Raw genomic sequence first — 22,697 nt, 5'->3', positions numbered from 1 at the left:
TGTTTGCATAAGGATTTCACAAAATGTATTTTGCGTGAAATATAGTTTGTGAAATCCTTACACAAACAAGCACCCTGCGGTGCTACTGGCCTTCTGCAGCTTGATTCAGTTGGTGCTTTTATGATTTAAGACTCGGAACTGGAATTTAATAATCCAACTCTACTTACTCTTAGCTATAGGCTCTGCACTGTCCCTTATGGTCCTGGATTGAAAGCAAGATAAAAATTCCAACGTAAGCAAGGGCTGGGAATCAGAGGGATTTTGTAACATTCATAGATTGAGATAGTGCTTTTTAGTTGGACAGAGGTCCCAACTGGGGATTGTTACTACCTTGGCTTGGTGTAATATGTTTGTTTTAATATACAGTATCTTAAGCATGCTCATGGGGAACCTTTCTACCAATAATGCTTTGAATGATTGAATCTGTCAGTTTCATTCCTGGTGTTTTTAGATTCAGGATTACAGGAATGTATCATTCTTTAAAACCCTTCCACCACCCACACACCCCCCCCCCCCACACACACACCCCTGCTGCCCTTTTCCAAACCCATTCACTCTTTGGATGCTGTGATACTTTTTCATTCTTATTGCTGTTTTTCATTCTTATTGCTTTGGTGTCGGAGCCCCTTAGGGTTAATGGTATTGACTTTGAGGTTTTGATGGCCATTTATTTTATGTGCATGTGATTTGGCAAAGCTCAGAGGCATAGAAGATGGGCAGCAATTAGCAGATAGCAACTGTACCATTTAGGAATCTTCCCAACAAATTGACTGAAATGACGCAAGAGACCTGTGTGTGAATTAGTGGCTTGCTTACCAAGCAGGACCATAAATATCCCTCCAAAAAAATGTACGTTTTCTGCGGGAGATCTCTGGCTGCCTATATACAGTGGTACCTCTACTTACGAACTTAATTCATTCCGTGACCAGGTTCTTAAGTAGAAACGTTTGTAAGAAGAAGCAATTTTTCCCATAGGAATCAATGTAAAAGCAAATAATGCGTGAGATTGGGGAAACCCCAGGGAAGATGGAAGTCCTATTTCCTCCCAGGAAATTCCTAGAGAGGCCCCACAGAGACTTCTTCCTGCCTTTTCCAGCCCTGTTTCCTCCCATGAGATTCCTAGAGAGGCCCCACAGAGGCTTCTCCCTGCCTTTTCTGGCTACAGTTTCGGAGGGTTGGGTTTGTAAGTGGAAAATGGTTCTTGAGAAGAGGCAAAAAATCTTGAACACCCAGTTCTTATCTAGGAAAGGTCTTAAGTAGAGGTGTACTATATCCTTCAATCTTTTCTCTCATTTCAGACTGCGGGGCGGGGTACAGTTTTCTCTGTGAACATTAGAACATTTGATGTTCAGATGTTAAAATATAAGGACACTTTTGATGGATTAGATACTGAAGAAGGGCAACAGAGGAACAAGATGAGTTTCCTGGGATTTATTAGTGGCTTGCTGGATCAAGTTAAGGCCTGTCTAGGTCATTTACCAGTCAATAATTAGCTGTAGTCCTCGAGGAACATATGATGTCAACTACTATTTCTCTCCAGCCTTTGGTCCTTTGTTTGAACATGAATGTTCTATTTTCAGGTGTTCTCAACTCTCTCTTATCCTACCAATCAGCCTGTCAAAGAATCTGGACTCTACCATGGCAGAAACAAAGCGAACAAAATAGTTTTGGGGAAAGGATATTTATTAGTAGTGTGCATAACATCATCAAATCTGAATTCTTTGTAGTGCCCTGTTTGAACGAGTTTCAGAACCTCTGTATGATACGGAGCTGGTACTAATGCAGGATTGAAACGTGAAACATTGTCACATTTTACATTATACCATATGTTTTATAGGCATTTATGTGTTTGAAAGTTGCATGGGGGAAGAGGAGTTGACTGCTTGAAGTAATGCACAGCGACAGAGGTACAATTATATCTGCAAGTTAGGAAGAGGACATTAACCCTGGATGTCTTAAGGTCCTCTCCAGCCAGGGATGTGTTTAAAGTAGGCGATAACTAGTTCTGATGATGCAGTATTATGCTTTTAAAAACTGAACATTTCAGCAAAGATATGCTGAGGATTCACAACAGTACCAGTAAGAACGGGATTCTCCAACCACAACTCCACTAACGCTTCCAATAAAATAGAGCTTTCTCATTATTTTGGTTATCACAAATTCAGGAAATTGCCCTGAATAATATAATTGAAGTGAAATTGAAATCCCTGAGGAATACATTGGGTTTTTTAAAAATGTAAGAATAGCAGAAAAAAACGTAATTATAATTAACAATAACTTTGGTTTCGTTTAGATTACTCAGGAAACTGAAGAGGGGATAGCAAGTTATTTCTACTTGTGTGGATGGCAAAAGTACTTAAAAAGGATTTCCCCCACTCCTGATCTAACCACCCTCTTTAATAAATTGTAATATCTGCACATAAAAATGTGGGATAAATATGGATCCACCCATCCCAATATTGTAGATTTTGTTATGTTAAGGATTATTACTGTGTTTTCCCGAAAATACGACCCTGTCTTTTTTTTTTTTGAACCCTGAAATAAGTGCTTGGTCTTATTGCCATGCACTAAAAAGCCTGATTGGGCTTATTATCAGGGCATGTCTTATTTTGGGGGAAACAGAGTATGTTATGTTAAGGAAATCAATATAAGTTATTAATTAGGTCCTTAACTTCAAGTAGTTAGCTCCAATATAATTAGACCTGCAATTTCTTAAAATACAATCCTTGCACATCAATCCTATGCTAAAGTCTTCGGAGAGGGGCGGCATACAAATCTAATAAACTATAACTATAAAAACACATAGTTTTTCCCACTCATTCTGGACAAACTAGATGCCTGGAAAACTCAATTGTTAAATGTGTTGCTAAGCTTTCTTCCCTGCTGTGCCTGGTCAAGCAGGATGAAGTGTTCTACACAGAGTAGCTACTAGAGTATCTACATGTGTAAGAATCTTAACTCCTCATTCTCTGGTTGGCCATCACCCCAGCCTCTCAAACATTCCCCTGGGATAAAGAGTCAATGGCTTATCTTTCAGCTTCTTTCCAATCACAGACTTTATCAGGATCTCTGAGGATGGTCTCCTAACAGAACTCATTACTTATTAACGTTTAGTATTGAATGAAACAGAATTATCGTACTTTTTGGACACACCTTTTTTCCTCCCTAAAAGAGTCTGAAAATTTGGGTGCATCTTATACTGCGAATGTATGAGCTTTTTGGAAGCTTTTTTAAAAAAGTCTTTACAGGCTTTTTTTCATTGCTACTTGCTCCAAATAAAGTTTTTTTCCATCCCTAACTAGGTGCTAATGATCTTCCCAGCTATTAAGGCTTGCAGGCTTTTTCATTATTACTCTCTCTGGAGAAGTTTTTTTAAAGCCCTAATCAGTGGATAAAATAATATGCTGAAGGTGACCAGACTAAGGATGCTAGGCAGATGAACACCTGGTAGGCAGATTTCCTACCCTATTTTCCTCCCCCCAAATTAAGGTGCATCTTAGACTCCACAAAATACGGTATGTGAAAAACATTCTTAATGCTTGTGTGCTGTTTTACCTCTTCATTTGGAAAGAATTTGTCTCTCTCAAAGGGCAAACAGATTGAGGCAATGGACAGCTTTCTGAAAGACATCCTTTAGCCAAACGTATGCTCCGTTTGCAGAAAACAACTGTTCCATGCAGAAATAATTGCATCAGAAGCTTGCTTGTAGCAAAAGCAGGCAAGCACTCTTTTCCCATCCAGGGCTCATTCGCATCAGAGGTAATCTCTTAGAGCAGTGTTTCCCAACCTTGGCAACTTGAAGATATTTGGACTTCAACTCCCAGAATTCCCCAGCCAGCATTCACCAAGGTTGGGAAACGCTGTCTTAGAGAACCCTAAGCTGGCTGGGCAGTGAACAAGGCCAGAGTTTATCCCACACGGCTTTCCTTGTTCTTGTAAGATCATCACCGCGTCACACTTGTTCCCCTTGTTTTGCATCTTTTAAGAATCCAGAGGGAAAGAAATAATTATTTTTAATTGAAAGAATCACTATCCTTGATAGTCTTTATCACATTTGTAGACTGTGCATCTGTCCATGTATACATGTGGTCTATTAGCCCAGCACTCCCAACCTTTTGGGTGCCAGGGACCGATTCTGCGGAGGGCAGGTTTTTTTAAATAAAACTTTATTGGATTTTTCATAAAATGTCAAAACCAACAAACATACATTTAACATAAATTTGGGGTTGCAATACCCCTGCTTTTTCTAGAAGTTAAGTTTCCATATAGAAAAAAGAATACCTTATTAATGCTTCAAGTCTACTTAATACTTTAAGTGAAAAGAAGAAACTCTATTTGATCTTATATAAGAAAAACTTTCATTTATAGACTAAATAAAACACAAAATGTAAGTCATACACTCTTCTTTTTCTTATTTATCCATATATACACTTTATTCCATACTACATAAAATTCTGATTCTTCTTGGTCTTTTAACCTTCTTGTCATCATATCCATTTCAGCGCAATCTAATATTTTCTTGATAACCTCTTCTTCTTTGGGGATATTTTCCCCTTTCCAATTTTGCTCATCTGCGGAGGGCAGTTTTATCTGAGGACTGGGAGAGGGATGATGTCACACACTGCCTGGATCCTGTGCATCAGGTTGGGTTCCTCCCAGATCGGACCGGATCGCTGCTGGTGTCATATAACTGGATCGGCGCGCAAAATATCACAATGCGAAACGGTGGGGAAAGTAAGTGGAACCCACCCCTGCCATGCATACATAGATGGAGCTTTACTCAATTGCCCGGCCAGCAATGATCCCTCTAACGTTAGAAAATGGCACACGGCAATTGGGAACTGCTGTGCATCATTCTGTAGTCATGTACACAGGTGCGCAGTCGCTCAGCCTCCGATATTAGAAAGTGGTGTGTGCCCTTCTCTCACTATGTGCGCGATCACGCGGCTGCACAGCTTAAAGGGAACGTTGGTGGTCAGTCCCTGGCGGGCCATAGACCAGTGCCGGGTCACAACCCAAGGGTTGGAGACCTCTGTATTAGCCGATACACATCTCTATTCCACCACCACCCACAATTTCTCACCCCAACTTCCCATGCTTTCTATTTAGTTTTCTTGTCTCTTGTCACACATTTCTCTTTTCCAATTCGCCTTGGGCTTGTTGTCTTACACGTTTTGGCCTGATATAATCTAATTGATGGTCATCAGAAAAGCCAGTGCATGTACAAGCATGGAAATTCAATCATGTAGCTCAACAGCTAAGCATTTATTTGAAAGAAGCTTTCTAGGTCTGTTGCTAGCCCTCCAAACTGGGGTCTATTCCTGTTGGTGTTTTGTTGAGATGGAAGTTGATATGAAGTATAGCAGCTTAAAGAATGAGAAAAAGAGACTGCTAGAAAGTCATGCATGACTTTAGAAAGCTAACTATACAGCAGAGTGATTTTTTTTAAAGGTACTACCTTTTTAATTATTATAATTGTATAATGCTGAATCCGTCAGAATGACATATAGCAGTGATGGGCGAACCTATGGCATGGGTGCCATAGGTGGCATGCAGAGCAATATCTGCTGGCACACGAGCCTTTGCCAATCTCAGCTCCAACGTACATGTGTGTGCCAGCCAGAGGTGGAGGAGAGCGAAACAGGAGCCTACTGGGCACATCAGCAGTTGGAAAACAGGCCGTTTCCAACCTCCAGGGGGCCTCTGGTGGGGTGGGGGAAGCTATTTTCACCCTCCCCAGGCATTGAATTATTGGTGTGGGCACTTGCGCATCCATGATAGTGTGCACACATGCTCTTTCGGCACCCGATAGAAAAAAGGTTCGCCATCACTGATACATAGCAAGACCAAACAATGAAAATGTTCACTGTAGTAGACCAACATATATCCATGATAACAAAGCAAACTGCCTTAGAAATAAATTTACTATCTCAATCAGTAATAATAATAATAATGAAAGTGGCAGAGTTACCATCAGCCAGCTCAGCGGAGGAGCAATAATTGGTTGGTAATAACTCAGCAGTGAAGTAATTAACTACTAAGTGAAGAGGTGTACATTGATGACCTTGGATTACGTGTATGTGTACGTCACATGTTTTTGCTGAATTTGAAAATTTTATATATATATATATATATATATATATATATATATATATATATACATACTATAAAAATATAATTAATATAATATAATATATATATAAGTGTGTGTGTGTGTGTGTGTGTGTGTGTGTGTATGAAGACTGCTAGTAAAACTGGAGCCTAAAAAATAGGAGAGCCTAAGGAAAAAATTCAAAGTTGCTTGCCTTCATTGTCAGTGTAAGAGGGAGGGAAGGAGCAATGTTATCAGATTTTCAGAATGAAGTTGTTCTAGACTATATTAATGAGATAGAGTTCCACCTTGGGAGGCCTGCTTTCTGACATGGTCTGCTTCCAAGGGCTGATACATTTATATGCTCTTTGGAAGAACTCAGTTGTTGTCATTTTCCAGAATGACTTCTGAGGAAGGCCATTCAGTTAGATTGGAAGTACAGTATAACCAAAAGCAGTGTCTCCTGGCTTCATCCTCCTTCACTTCACAGAAACTGAGAACAGCCCCCAGTTTCTTCTGCAATAATATATAGAACCGGGGTGGCGCAGCAGGTAGAGTGCTGTACTGTAAGTCACTGAAGCTGACTATAGATCTGAAGGTCAACGGTTCAAATCTCATCACCAGCTCAAGGTTGACTCAGCCTTCCATCCTTCCGAGGTGGGTAAAATGAGGACCTGGATTGTGGGGGCAATAGGCTGGCTGTGTTAAAAAGTGCTATTGCTAACATGTTGTAAGCCGCCCTGAGTCTAAGGCAGGGGTCCTCAAACTTGGCAACTTTAAGACTCGTGGACTTCAACTCCCAGAATTCTCCAGCCAGAAATGCTGGCTGGAGAATTCTGGGAGTTGAAGTCCACAAGTCTTAAAGTTGCCAAGTTTGAAGACCTCTGGTCTAAGGAGAAGGGTGGCATAAAAATCAAATAAGTAAGTAAGTAAGTAAGTAAGTAAGTAAGTAAGTAAGTAAGTAAGTAAGTAAGTAAGTAAGTGATTCCAACTGGGGTACAGATGTGATCCTACAGATATTAACTTCTCTGTCTCCCCCAACCTGTTGCCTTCTGTATATGCTGAGAATAAAGTTCCAGGGAATTTAGCACACATGAGTGTTGACAGATTGGGGGAGGCCATGCTAGAAGAATGGTACATGCAATGAGGAAGAAAGTTGCAATCTGACCAAGTGGCTGTCTGTGTTTACAGCTTCTAAGTGAACAGAATTGGTTCATGTTCTCTTGGGGTGGCCCAGAGGTGGGCTGCTAAGGTGGAACGGTGATGTGTGCTCGCCCCCATGGCTCTGAGTGCTAGCGGAGTCCAGCTCAATTATGCTACTGCACCTGGGCAGGTAGCGAAATTGCATGTGACCACATGATTGTCAAGCCACTCCTACCCAGTCACATGACCATCAAGCCACACCCACAAATAAGCCACACCCATAGTGTGGCAGTAAAAGTAATGGCTACAGATTTGACTTACACATAACAATTTTTAGATTAAAGCATTCGGCATGCTTCTGATTCACCATTTTTGTAATTATTTAAATAATTTTGTGAGATAGGCACATATGGCCATCCTCTGGCTGAGTCAAAGTGAATAATGGTTGGCCTTAAAGCTATTAAAATCAGATTTGAAATGTGGACTCCCCCTCTCCTACAGTCCACATTCTTAAGGTGAAATTTTAGAAGGAGCTCCTGAATCACCATAGTAGTTTTTGTAAAAAGTCAGATTTGAGATTCTTAAAATTTTTCCAGTGCAAATACTATATAATTTAAAACCATGGTTCCTGGTTTGTGTCTTTATTTAAGCCTTTCATGTATAAATTGTGAATTCCTGATTTATTCAAATTAAATGATGTTTAAAATCTTGTTATGTATTTTTGCTCTGCTTTGCTCTGATGAATACCTTTCATTTTAAGAGTGCTCTTTCCTGAAGTATCATGAATATGTATGAGCCCAGTGGCACTGTCAAAGTTGGTGGCTTTTTAAATAGCCAACCTTTGAAATTATTGTCAGAGATATAGAATGTAGAATCATAAGGCTGAAAATGACCTCTGTTTTTTTTTTACAGAAGAATCTAATTTTTTAATGCTTTCTTTTTTTCTTGCCTTTCTTTCCCCAGCACCGAAGACGTGTAGCCCCAAACAATTTGCATGTAAAGATCAGATCACATGTATATCCAAGGGCTGGAGATGTGATGGAGAGAAGGACTGTCCAGATGGCTCTGATGAATCACCAGATATATGTATGTAGCTTTACTTCCTCTTTTCCCTAGTGATTACCGTATTTTTAGAGTATAAGACGCACCTCCATCCCCCGAAAGGAGGGTGGAAATATCGGTGTGTCTTATACACTGAATATTGGCTGTCCTGAAGCCTCGCACAACAATGGAACTGTTTTTGCCTTCTAATTACCCCATCTAGCATGACTAGAGGAGGAATTCTGGGAGTTGAAGTCCATTAGTCTTAATGCTGTCAAGTTTGAAGACCCCTTGGTTAGGAGTACAAGCAGTAATGGGCTGCTGCCCCCAACGGAAGGGACACAGTGGGGGTAGTAGGCTTATGCACTATTTGTTGAATACTTAATAGTTTTTTATTGTCCTTCCTTCTCTAGTACTTTAGTATGATCCTTAATTACTTTTAAAGTATTATTATTTGTTATTATTAATTGGATTTCTTTGCCGCCCCTCTCCTAGAACCCGGGGTGGCTAAAATAGGAAATAATTAAATAGTATGTTTTTACCCATAAACACTTTAATTGTTGTAATTATTATCTAAAACTGAAAAGCAGACAGCATGCACAGACGTTTTGTAATAATTCTCAATTTCGGAAAATGTCATTTATTATTATTATTTATAGCAATTAAAGAAAATTGAGCTACTTGCCTAATCAGTTATCATACTGAACCTTTTGGGTTCAGTACAAAACCTTAAAATGTTACTGTGCTCTTCAACAAATAATGCTGTCTATCATTTGTCCTTTTTGTGGCTATTCAAATAATGTGACCTAATGAAAAAGAGTCCAAGCACCTATTTGAAAAGTTATCTTGGCCTGTAAGCCACTCCCACCCAGTCACATGACCTTTAAGTCACCCCCAGCTACATGATTGTCAAGCTATTCCCACCTGGTCACATGGCTGCCAAGCCACTCCTGCCTGGTCACATGACCATCAAGCCACACCCACAAAATAAGCCACAGCCACAGTGTGGCAGTAAAAATTTTGCCAGCCCCTCACTGGGTGCAAGGGTCTTCAAACTTGATAAGTTTAAAGCCTGTGGACTTCTGTTCCCATTCCCGAGCTAGCATAAGTAGAGGAGGAATTCTGGGAGTCCATTATTCTTAAAGCTGTCAATATTGAAGTTTGTAAAAACTACGTGGTTGAAAAAAGTATACACGTTTGTAAATAGTATTCTGCTATACTGGTATTTTATTAAATAATATATTACTACACCATTTGGTTCGGAATACCTTTCCCCCTTGTTTTTCTCCTCTAAAATCAAATGTGTCTTATACTCTGAAAAACACGGTATTTTTATGTCAATTTTGAGTTGGTGACCTGGATTGCTTTTCCATTCACTTTTTCTGATGGTGCAAAATGCATGGTGTTCTTCTCACAGCTTTGAGGATGTTGAAAAGCAGACAGCACGCACAGACCTTTCCTAACAATTCTCCATTTCAGAAAATGGCATTTATTATTCACTTTCCTGTGCACGTTTTTTTGTGGGCAAGTGTTCCTCATTGGGTTTTAGGCAAAATTGGCTGAGGAAACCTTTCCCCATTTCACTTCCCCTTCTTTTTCCTTTTTTTCTCCCTTTGGCTTCCTCCTGTAGAAGCCTCTGGCCTCTTAGGATGATAGTATTCCTAATTGAAGATTCTTTAAAAATTGTCTCATTATAATCTGCTGAGGAGAAAATTTCTCCAGCAGAAAATTTAACATCAAATGGAGTTGCTGGAGTCTGAACCTGGGGCTTTCTGCCTATAAAGTACAGTGGTACCTCGGTATTCGACCATAATCCATTCCAAAAGTGTGGTCGAGAACCGATTTGGTCGAGTACCGAATTAATTTATCCCATAGGAAATAATGGAAATGGGTTTAATTGGTTTCCAGCCCCTATTTCCTTTATTTCCTATGGGATAAAGATATGAGGTCTAAGCACTCCAAGCTGTAGTAAGGGTGGGGGCAGTTTCGGGGGGGGGCTGCTTTCCTCAGTGGTTCGTCTTCCCTTTAAGCAGTTACACCAACTTTCTCTTTCCCGCGAGTAGCGACGGCAGCAGAGGCTTTCCTTAGAGCAGCAGCAGCGCCGGGAACGTCAGAGGCTTCCCTTTCTCATCTCACGTTCCCGGCGCTGCTGCTGCTCTAAGGAAAGCCTCTGCTGCCGTCGCTACTCTCGGGAAAGAGAAAGTTGGTGTAACTGCTTAAAGGAAAGGAGCTCCCCCAAAACTGCCGGTATTACAGCCGCCCCGCCCCCTCCCTACAGCTTGGAGCACGACTGGGAGGCTGTTTAGTGGGCGGCCAGAATGGGCGTGTCGAATTCCGACTCCCATTCCTTCTCCTCATTTCGGATAATAAACAAAATTTTCTGTGGTTGTTCGGTATCCGAATTTTTGTTCAGATACCGAAGCAAATTTTTGCCGAAAATTTTGTTCGGTATCCGAAATGTACGAGAAAGGAAGCGTTCGAGTACCGAGGTACCACTGTATGTGCTCAGTCATTGAACCATATTCCTTTTGCCATAAATAGGTATGGTAGGGAATGGTCAAAATGCCTTCCCTGCTCCTCCACAACCATTAACAGGATACGTTGAAAGAAAGTTTGGACTTCTTTATAAATGCTAGAAAGTGTCCCTTGGCAGAGGAAGGGGACTCAACACTGTTTTGATTTGTGTGAAATGCCAGGGGAAGAAGTTTTTTTTAGAATAGCCAGCAAGCATTCAGTAGATAGTGGGAAATTCAGGAATGGTTGAAAAATAAACCATTGATGCATGTTGTGCATCAAATATAGGTAGTCATCGACTTACAACAGTTCATTTAGTGACTGTTCAAAGTTCAGTGACACTGGAGAAAGGGACCTAGCACCATTACCTTCGGGACCGTCTTATGCCGCACGAATCCCAGCGACTGACAAGGTCCCACAGAGTTGGCCTTCTCCGGGTCCCGTCAACTAAACAAGGTCGTCTGATGGGCCCCAGGGGAAGAGCCTTCTCTGTGGCGGCCCCAGCCCTCTGGAATCAACTCCCTGCCGGAGATTAGAACCACCCCCACCCTCCTTGCCTTTCATAAGTTACTAAAGACCCACTTATGTCGCCAGGCATGGGGGAACTGAGATACCCCCAGGCTGATACAGTTTACGCATTGTATGATTGTGTTGTATGGTTCCAATGTTGGTTTTAGAATGTTTTTAATATTAGATTTGTTACACTGTCACTATTTTGTTGTGAGCCGCCCCGAGTCTGCAGAGAGGGGCGGCATGTAAGTCTAATAAATTAAATTAAATTAAATTTTTCACACTTATGACTGTTGCAGCATCCCTGGGGCCACATGATTTACATTCAGATGCTTGGCAATTGGTTCATATTGATGACGGGTGCCGTGGTGTCATGTGGATCCCCTTTTATGACCTCCTGACATGCAAAGTCAATGAGGAAGCCAACTTCACTTAACAGCCATGTTACTAATTTAACAACTGCGGGGATTCACTTAACAAACGTGGCAAAAAAAGTCATAACATGGGGCAAAACCCACGTAATTAATTTCTCATTTAGCAATATTTATTTATTTATTTGATTTTTTTATGCCGCCCTTCTCCTTAGACTCTGGGCGGCTTACAACATGTTAGCAATAGCACTTTTTAACAGAGCCAGCCTATTGCCCCCACAATCCGGGTCTTCATGTTACCCACCTCGGAAGGAGGGAAGGCTGAGTCCACCTTGAGCCGGTGATGAGATTTGAACCACTGACCTGCAGATCTAGCAGTCAGCGTTAGTGGCCTGCAGTACTGCACTCTACCCACTGCGCCACCTCGGCTCTTATAAATTTATAAATTTATAAATATAAATTCTGGGATCAGTTATGGACGTAAGCAGGCAGGGGTTCCTACTTACCACCACTTCCAGTGTGCTCCATGAGCAGCTCTGCATGTGTGCTCGCATATTCGAATGAGATTTTGCTTCTGCACATGCGTAGGAAGCAAAATCTCTCTTGTACACGTGTCCACATGCAAGATTTTGCTTCCTGTGCATGCGCAGAAGCACAATTTTGCATGGACGTGCCCACCAGTCACACAGAGCTGTACGCACAGCTCCATTTTCACTACTGGAATTATGTGTGGTCCATACTCGTAGCAACCCACTACTGGACGTAAACCAAGGACTATCTGTAGTTCCCTGCTACCCAGTGAAGGGCTACCAAATTTTTTACTGCCACACTGTGGGTGTGGCTTATGCATATATATTTCTTCCTTGTTTCAGAAAGATGAGTGGCACATCTATTGCAGCTACATGGCTTGTGTCAAAATTGAGATTGCCAGTGATAAGTTAAAAAACTGTGAAGGAAGGAACGAGAAAACCTTAGCAAGTCATTCACCAAATGAAATTGCAAAAATGAGAATTTGTGTTTGTTGAAAATTTGGAGCTATTATTCTACCTGGAGCATTCAAATAGGCCTATCTCAGGGGCAGTGGAGGGCTACCAAAATTTTTACTACCACACTGTGGGCGTGGCTTATGCATTTTCTTTCAACATCTTTCAGTGCAAATTGGGTGCTCTGGGGTGGAGCTCCATTTTCGCTAGCCCACTGCGCCTCCCCCCCGTCCGGCCAGCAGCCCATCCCTGCTGCTACCTAACCTATAACCTTCCTAATTAAAATCAAGAATGGGGCAAAAGAATTTAAATCCACTGGTTCCCCTGCCCTGTTTGAGCTTTGAGACTGTGAGTTAATCCATTAAGATATATGTCTCAGCTTTCGTCCATTATCTTAAGAAAGTAGACATAGGACTCCTCAGTTTTTGGCTGCAACAAACAGAAATAAGTTGGGCTGATACTTAGGAGTGGGATGAAGTCATAATAGAGAGATCTTCCAGGGAGGGGAAAAAATAGCAATGTTTTTCAACAATAAAAATTGAAGTTAGAATGGTTGATGGTATATCCCAGATAGAATTTTTGGATATAAGAGGAAAGGGTGTTTTTTTTCCCTTTACGAATCCTTCTTTATTGTTTTTTAAAGATCCTCTGTATTTGCATTCATACAGATCAGAGAAAAGGGGATTTTTGAAGACTTTTTTGATTGATGGTTAGGCTTCATTTATATTTAGTGGATGATTTTGATTTGTTTAATTTAATATGTTTCAATGGATGCTTTGGTATTGTTACTGAGATGTATTTGTGGCCATTATAGTTATTTTTATAAGCTGAATAAATAGAATAGAATAAAAAAGGGAATACAAAATGCCTGTTTGTGTGCATGAAACAAGAAACTATTTCTCAAGAAGTTGGCTGTGGAGTCTTTAAAAATATCTTAAGTGATTGAAGAGATGCTGAATAACTTCTTTGTTTCTGTCACAGAAAATGCGGCACAAATATAACTGACATTTTCAAAATAGACTTGGGCATAAAAAGTAGTGTTAAGAAACAAAATTCCAAATCTTTTTATAAAATTACAAATAGTCAAATCACCAGATCATTTCTCAGAAAGTTCTCAGGACTATCCAGGAAACTATAGGCTGGATGGTTTAATGGCTATGGCCAATAGGTTTCTAAAACTAATAGAAAAACCATCGTTAAAAATCAGGGATATAAGAGAAAAGTGCTACTGAAGAAAAATCCACGGATCTTTAAAAATTATTAGAATAACCAGGAAAGTAATTAAAATTAAAGCCACCTTTATACAAATGTGTGATACAATCACATTATAAATAGTACGGACTGTTACTTGGAAAAGAATACTAAGGAGCTGAAATAGACAAAGTAAAAAAGGAACTAAAATGATTTTGGGACTGAAGTAACTTGCATGGCAGGCTTTTTAGCATAAGGGAAAAGAGAAGATGCAAAGTGCGTATAAAATTATGTACACTGTAAATAAATTTGATAGGATGAAGGGTTATTTCCACTTTATAATTTTATTCCCCAAGGTTATCCAGTAAATTGAATGGAGCAAGATTCAGGGCAGATAAAACAGCACTATTTTCCACAGTAGATAGAAAAGGATTGGAATTTGTTCCAGCAAAATGGGAAGACCCTCCCGACTTAGCCTTAAAATGAGATGATGCAGATCCATAGCGGAGAAAGATTTGATGTCTGAGTCATAATGGTATTTGCAATTGTCAGATTCAGAAGGATAGGCTCTCGATGTCAGGTCTGAAATAAGGAAACCGGAAAGTGCTGTTGCAGTCATATTTCTACTTGAGTTTACTAAAAAAAAAAACCATCTAGATGGCTCCTGTCAGAAACAGGATCTTGGGCTAGGAGAGCTTTGAGATTGACCCAACTGGATCCTTGTTTTTAGCTGCAAGAAAAGTGGGACCCAACAAATTCCTCATCTTTTGTCCCAGTGCAATTAATTCCTGATTATAACAAGAAAATGGATTTGGCCTCTAGGATGTCTGCCAAATTTCTCTAGGGCAATATTTTGAAATGGGGCAGTCATTGTAAAATATTTGACAGAGGCTGAATGTTAAGTGTCTTTTGTACAGCTGTGCTTCTGGAATGAGACTGTAGTAAGACAATGACAAATTCCAGTTGATTACAGTTTGCCTCTAAATTTGAGAATTGAATCAATTGAAGTATTCAAATATTGTTAATTTTTCCACATTGCTATTTGGTGTCTAATGGAAGAAGTCTTGTGGAAGATCGAAGCAGCTATAATAATATTTTTACTATTTTCTAGTTGCAAAATTAACAAATGCAATTTTCTTATGAGTTTTAATATCAAATTCTATACAATTCTGTGTCAATAGATTGCTCACTGGAACACTTACCAAGTATAACCAATAATAATTACACTTGGTCAACTATAAAACTTAAAAGAAAAAGAAGCTTCAATTTTGTGGACAGTTAAATACAGCCGAATATGCTGCTTATTAAGGGAGAAATGGTTTCTTGTTGAAGTTCATAACTCAAATTATTATATTCCATTTTCCTTGCCCTTCACCAAAATTTGATCTATGAACAAAATAATACAGTAAGGCAGTTTAGTTAACTTGCTAACTGCAATTTAGGTTTCTGGAAAAAATGTGGATTGTATATTTTACTTAGCACGATTCTGTGCTTATTATATAGCACCCAGATAATTTTTTTCCAATTTGATGCTGTCTTAAGTGTGTTGGATTATAGCTCCTAGCATTCTAAATCAACTTAGATAGCTTGGATGAAGAGCAGATGACATTAATAAACTAAGTGAAACCCAACATTTAAAAAAAACCCAAAACCCTGAATCTGTTTTATTTCCGTCAGCACAGAACTATTGTTGTAACACATGATTTATGAAGCTTATATCATGTGCCAACAGCATTGATGTTGCTAATATTGATATTAGAAAGTGAGCTATTATCTGCAGCACTAGACATTCATTGGGGGCGGGGGGGGGGGGAGATTTCAAGAGAAAGCCTTCTAACCCTAGAAAGATAAGGAGGCGTCAGCACGGTGCCATAGTGGCGTGAGAAAAGACCGGCTAAGCAGCTCCAGAAGATGGAGAACTTCTCAGTCCTGTCTTAGCAATGACAGGATTTGGAGATAAAGGAAACAGGAGAGGAAAGCTGAAGGTGTCATTGTTAATATCCAAGTTGGGTTAGCTTTATAAAGTCAAGCTAACATACATTTGTATGCAAGCCCCGAGAAATCTCAAATCTCATATTCTGAACAATAGAGCCCCTGGTTGGGATGAACTCATTACTGCTCATTTAGCCACTTCTTGATTGTTCCCACAGATTTTTAAAGCATCTATTAATTTAAATGCAGACATTGATTAGTAGTTAAGGTTTTGGACTGCTGACAAATTTGGGGCAATACCTATCGAGGCTTCCCTCTGAGCTTTCTAGCCAAAGCATACATATTTATTAACATGGGCACTGTTAGTATTATGTACAAGACAGTTAGGTTGGCAATACAGTGTTCCCTCAATTTTCGCGGGTTCGAACTTCGCGAAAAGTCTATACCACGGTTTTTCAAAAATATTAATTAAAAAATACTTTGCGAGTTTTTTCCCTATACCACAATTTTTCCCGCCCGATGACGTTATATGTCATTGCCAAACTTTTGTCTGCCTTTAATAAATATTTTTTTAATAAACTTTAATAAATAAACATGGTGAGTAATAATCTAAATGTTTGCTAAGGGAATGGGAAATTGCAGTTTAGGGGTTTAAAGTGTTAAGGGAAGGCTTGTGATACTGTCCATAGTCAAAAATGGTGTATTTACTTCCGCATCTCTACTTCGCGGAAATTTGACTTTCGCGGGCGGTTTCGGAACACAACCCCCGCGAAAATCGAGGGAACACTGTATATAAAAAAAGCTAACAATTTATTTTTATTTATTTATTTATTAATCAGATTTGTATGCCGCCCCTCTCCGTAGACTCGGGGCGGCTAACAGCAATAATTATACAATGTAAACAAATCTAATATTTAAGTTAATTTTAAAAAACTCAATTTAAGAAACCAATCATACATAATGACATACCATGCATAAATTTTATAAGCCTAGGGGAAGGGAAAGTCTCAATTCCCACATGCCTGATGACAGAGGTGAGTTTTAAGGAGCATACGAAAGGCAAGGAGGGTGGGGGCAACTCTGATATCTGGGGGGAGTTGGTTCCAAAGGGTCGGGGCCACCACAGAGAAGGCTCTTCCCCTGGGTCCCGCCAAACGACATTGTTTAGTTGACGGGACCCGGAGAAAGCCAACTCTTTGAGACCTAACTGGTCGCTGGGATTCGTGCGACAGAAAGCGGTCCCGGAGATATTCTAGTCCAGTGTCATGAATGAATGTTTGTATGTAGTGAAATACTATAGCTTTAAGAGGTTGTGTTGCAAATTGCCATAAGAGGGAGCCAGAAGCATGATTCTCTCTGCCCTCTCTGTTCTTTCTGCTGATTCACTGTGACTGATGTAGTAAGCTTTGTATGTTCAATGGTAGTTCAATGTATTTGTAAGTTGTAATATATGTCTGATATGTCAGACAAAGACAGGCTTTGATCAGCTGAAGATCGAGTAGCTTCAAGGCAACCAACTGAAGAGGCTACAGCTGAGCTATGAGAAGGAAAGCAGGATTGCTTGAGCAAATCTTCTGAAAGACCAGCTTCCCCCCCCCATCCCTTTGTGTGTCATTTCAGTGGGGGAATCACAAGATGTTTTAGTGCCTGAGCTTGCACCCTTTCTTCTCTCCTCAACTCCTTTCCTTTTTAGAATGTTGTCTCTTACAACATCTTATAACAGTGGTTATAAGACCTTTCTAATGCTGCAACCCCTTAATGACCCCCAACTATAAGTCTAGTGCCAATTCTCCCAACCATGCTGATTGGCAGGAAGGTCAGAGTGACATCCCCACTGTAAATGCTTCATTGGTTGGATTGTAAAATTATGTTCCAAGGCACGAGAAAAGAAGCTTTAGTTCGTAACACCATAGGAAATTTGTTTTTTCCCATGGCCTTATGAAACGGTCATTCGAACCCCAAAGGGGTCCCGACCTCCAGGTTGAGAACCACTGTCTTATAAGGATCGTGTGGCTAATAGAGATAACACATAAGTTACTATAGGATTCTGGTTTTTTTCCTTTTCAAAATCATCAATAAACAAGGGATTCAGAATTGCATTATATGTTTGATTGTTCTGGGCTAAGCAAAAGTCCTTGATGAAAGGGACTGGCACAGTTTGGACACATTTGGGAAATAAGATAACTGAAGCAGTTAGCCATTGCCTAGATTCGCAACAGGTTGTCCTTCAGAAATTTTAGACTACAATTCTTGCCATCCTTGAATATTGGAAGAGACTAGACTAGCTTGGCTATCTCTTGCCCACTGTAGAGCAGTTCTTCCATTAAGGATGATGGCTCAGCATTATTGTACAGGGTTGGGTGAGGTTAAACTCTGAATCCTGAGATATTTAGCTGTGGAAGTTTCCCTATCTAGTAAAGACTTAAAAAGAGTTTTTTTGGGAGGGGGGGTGGATAGATTTTCTCTTTTTTGCAGGCAGAGGGGTATATTATCAAACAAAAGTATCTAGAGAATAAAGATGTTATCTGTAACAACCTAAGGATATACACAATGGTTTACACTACACTTAGTCTTTAATTTCTGTCACTTTTTGATAAGTTATAAAGCTACATATTCAATATGTGGTTTAATATGTATTACACTTACTTTTTAAAACTTAATTTGAAATATTCTTGCTTGTACAAAGTAACTGAGTGAGAGAAGACGCTATTTTGTTGCAAAGGTTGCAATGTTAAAGCATAGAAAGACTTACTCTGAAAAACAAAAAGTAGATGCTAAGTAAATTTTGTTTTAAATCTCAGTTAATGTGGCCCTTATTGATGCTGGTGGATATCAGAATTATATGTGTTGAATAGAGTGCCTTATGCTAGGAGGTTGATAAAGATTTTGAATTGCGCTGAATTTAAATATAGATGTAGTCATCCTATCATGTCTGATTTTGATTCCCTGCACTTTTCCTGGCAAGGTTTTTCAGAAGTGATTTGCAATTGCTATTGCCTGAAAGAAACTGACTGGCCCAAAGTCAGTAGTCCATAATCCTGCTTTCCATTGCTGATGCTCACAGTTAGAGAATCACTAGCAGTATTAACAATAACAGTTGCCATTTAATATTAATAATAATTACATAATAGAAATCCAGATGTTTTAGCAGAAACATTCTGTTATACCAAGTTAAAAAGGTTTTTTTTTTTTAAAAAAAAAATTGAATCTTCTGTTGTTTTTACCCTTAAAACGTCATCCGTGCGTAGCATTTTAGACTCTCGGTTCAGACCTTCTTCTCAATTCTTTCTCTTTCAATTGTATTTGTTTTTGGATTGTAGCCAACTCAATTAGAGAGGCCATATATTTATGGGCAAACGAACAGCACCTTTAAAAAGTGGTTTTTATGATGTTAACACTTCCTGTCTAATGCAGCTCTTTGGGGTGTACCACAAACCTGTCACATGAAATTAATTACCTAATTTATTAGCTTTTAAAATAAGTAAAATAGTTTGTTAAGGTTCTCCTTGCCAGTAATGATTAAGTGGCTGATGGAAGGACTATTCTACAGGGCAGAATACTTTGACTGATGGATCAGTATACATCAAAGTTTCTAACCTGAGCCATAAAAGAATTTGGCTTAATTAATCTTTAATACAGAGTTACTCAAACTAATTTGCTTAATATGTTTCCCTTGGAAACACAATCTGAGATTTCATAGCCTTGTGGAAAAAGGATCTGGGTCAGCAGATCCTTTGTTGCCTCCAAATATTTTGAATTGCAGTTATCATAAGTCAGCATGGTTTCCAACTTTTAAAACTACTTGGATCATTTGCTAGGTGAATTCGAATTAATTTTAAGACTGAAAATTGATTCATTGGATTTGGTTTGATATAATTTAAAAAACATTCATCACCATTCACTCTATAAATACACTGAAACACTTGTTGGTCAGGGGCTAGGATCTAATGGCCCCAGGCCTGGCGGCATAAATAGATTAGATTAGATTTATTGGATTTATATGCCGCCCCTCTCCGCAAATTCGGGGCGGCTCACAACAAGGTAAAAACAATACATAATAACAAATCCAATACCCACCAATCCAATTACAATGTTAAGCTAAAAAATTCATAAAAAACAACCCCAGAATATTAAAAAAAACAAGCACACAATCAATCTAACACCAAAACAACATGGGCAAGGGGGAGATGTTTCAATTCCCCCATGCCTGACGGCAGAGGTGGGTTTTAAGGAGTTTGCGAAAGGCAAGGAGGGTGGGGGCAATCCTAATCTCAGGGGGGAGCTGGTTCCAGAGGGTCGGAACCGCCACAGAGAAGGCTCTTCCCCTGGGTCCCGCCAGACGACATTGTTTAGTCGACGGGACCCGGAGAAGGCCAACTCTGTGGGACCGGACCAGTCGCTGGGATTCATGTGGCAGAAGGCGGTCCCGGAGATATTCTGGTCCGGTGCCATGAAGGGCTTTATAGCTCATAACCAACACTTTGAATTGTGACCGGAAACTGATCGGCAACCAATGCAGACTGCGGAGTGTTGGAGTGATATGGGCATACTTGGGGAAGCCCATAATTGCTCTTGCAGCTGCATTCTGCATGATCTGAACTTTCCGAACACTTTTCAAAGGTAGCTCCATGTAGAGAGCGTTACAGAAGTCGAACCTCAAGGTGATGAGGGCATGAGTGACTGTGAGCAGTGACTCCCGGTCCAAATAGGGCCGCAACTGGTGCACCAGACGAACCTGGGCAAACGCCCCCCTTGCTACAGCTGAAAGATGTTTCTCTAATGTGAACTATGGATCAAGGAGGACACCCAAGTTGCGGACCCTCTCTGCGGGGGTCAGTGATTCCCCCCCATAGGTCTTTAAACTTTTTTGGAAGGCAAGGAGGGTGGGGGCAGTGCAAATCTCTGGGGGGGGAGCTGATTCCAGAGGGCCGGGCCCCCCATAGAGAAGGCTCATTCCCTGAGCCCCACCAAATGACATTATCTGGTTGATGGAAATTGAGTTTGACACCCCTGCTTTAAACCAACATTTACCAGGAATAGAATAATTGTGTTGTGCACTTCACCAAGGTCACTTGAAGTGAAGACTAGTATTATGCCTGTTGTGTTCCCACATTCATTTCCTTAGCAATCATATGAGCTCAAGCATTCTGCTTTCCAGATAGAAAGGAACACATAAGTATGTATTTAAGCATCATCCATACACAGGAGGCTCCATTCCTTTTTCTAGGATTTTCTACAGATTGAAGGCCCTCATAATGGCAGTGGCTCTTTCTGTTTTCCAGGTCCACATAGCAAGGTGTCGAGATGCCATCCAAACGAGCACAACTGCCTGGGGACTGATATTTGCATTCCCATGACCAAGCTCTGCAATGGCGAACGTGACTGCCCAGATGATTCAGATGAAGGCGCACACTGTAGAGGTAAGTTGCACAGTTGGGCAAATGCCAGCTAATTAGGAAGCAAAATTCTGAAAATTCCTGCTGTTAAAAAAATAAAATAAAAAGTCCAATAATAACCTGCCATTGTGACATGGCGGCAAAAGGACTGACGTGATTTTAATTGGGTTAAGCAGAGAAGTAAAAGTCATTCTTGCTATTGGTAGGATAGCAAATGATCAAAGAAGCACAATTACAAACATCTAGAGAAGAACCGGGTGTTCAAGATTTTTTTGCCTCTTCTCAAGAACCATTTTCCACTTGCAAACCTGAGCCTCCAAAACTGTAACTGGAAAAGGCAGGGAGAAACTTCAGTGGGGCCTCTCTAGGAATCTCCTGGGAGTAAACAGGGCCAGAAAAGGTGGGGAGAAGCTTCCGTGGGGCCTCTCTAGGAATATCCTGGGAGGAAACAGGGCCTCCACCCTCCCTGTGTTTTCCCCAATCATACGCATTAGAAGCTTTTACATTGATTCCTATGGGAAAAATGGCTTCTTCTTGCAAACCTTTCTATTAAGAACCTGGTCACGGAACGAATTAAGTTCGTAAGTAGAGGTACCACTGTATAGGCAAAGAGATATTACTCTACTTACAAAATTTTGAGTTGTGAATGTTCACTGATATGAACAAAATGGTTCTACAAGTCCATCTTAGAAAGTCCCAGAAGTCATGAGAAAGGATTGGGAAAGGATTAGTTTCCAAAGGGCCACATCTGTACTGCAGCATGTGAGACACCAAATCCTTTCCTTCTCCGATTTTTATCTAATCCAACCTCATGGAAATTCAGAGGGGGGAAAAAAGGAGGAGGAGAAGAAGAGATTGAACCATTGAAGTGATCCCAGATCAAGCTTGAGAGATTCAGCTTGATGGGGAAAGTGCTGTCTTTGTTAGGGCCCTAATGCTGAGCACCACCAAAATGTCTGTCCATCATACAATGTACTGCTACAGTGTCATCTATGAAGAAAAGAGGAAGACCACTACCCAAAATTCACTTCCGGAAAGTAGAGAAACCTGCTGCATTAAATTCAAAGGATGAGCCAACAACGTAACCATGACTATCAGGTTTTACCCTGCTGCAGTCACTTATGTATTTATTTTTATTTATTTATTCTTTGTCCAATATACAATACATATGAAGGAGAATAGACATTAAGTAATATATATAATGATAGAAAGTAGGAAAGAAGAGAGGTTGGAGGAAAGGAGAGAAAATGTATGATATATGAGATAAGGAAAGAAGATTGGACAGGGGACGATAGGCACATCAGTGCACTTATGTACGCCCCTTACTGGCCTCTTAGGAACTTGGAGAGGTCAATCGTGGAGAGTCTTAGGGAGAAATGTTTGGGGCTGCGGGCTGACACCACTGAGTCTGGCAATGAATTTCACACTTCGACAACTCGATTGTTAAAGTCATATTTTTTACAGTCAAGTTTGGAGCGGTTAATATTAAGTTTGAATCTGTTGCGTGCTCTTGTGTTGTTGCTGT

At 40.2% G+C, this 22,697-nt stretch overlaps 1 protein-coding gene across 3 annotated transcripts in view; it reads left to right on the top strand.

Annotated features, from left to right (window-relative positions):
• LRP1 (LDL receptor related protein 1) overlaps positions 1-22,697 on the top strand; it is a 469,165-nt gene that overhangs the window by 106,828 nt on the left and 339,640 nt on the right. For all 3 annotated transcript variants that reach the window (XM_070740967.1, XM_070740966.1, XM_070740968.1), the window contains 2 exons: positions 8,198-8,320; positions 21,059-21,196. In XM_070740967.1, coding sequence (XP_070597068.1) covers positions 8,198-8,320; positions 21,059-21,196 — 261 coding nt within the window. The remainder of the gene's footprint in view (positions 1-8,197; positions 8,321-21,058; positions 21,197-22,697) is intronic.

The sequence above is a fragment of the Erythrolamprus reginae genome, chromosome 2 (genome assembly GCF_031021105.1).
Source record: "Erythrolamprus reginae isolate rEryReg1 chromosome 2, rEryReg1.hap1, whole genome shotgun sequence".
NCBI classification, from domain to species: Eukaryota; Metazoa; Chordata; class Lepidosauria; order Squamata; family Dipsadidae; genus Erythrolamprus; species Erythrolamprus reginae.
The sequence above is the reverse complement of the archived record's forward strand: the minus strand, read 5'-3'. Positions and strand labels throughout refer to the sequence as shown.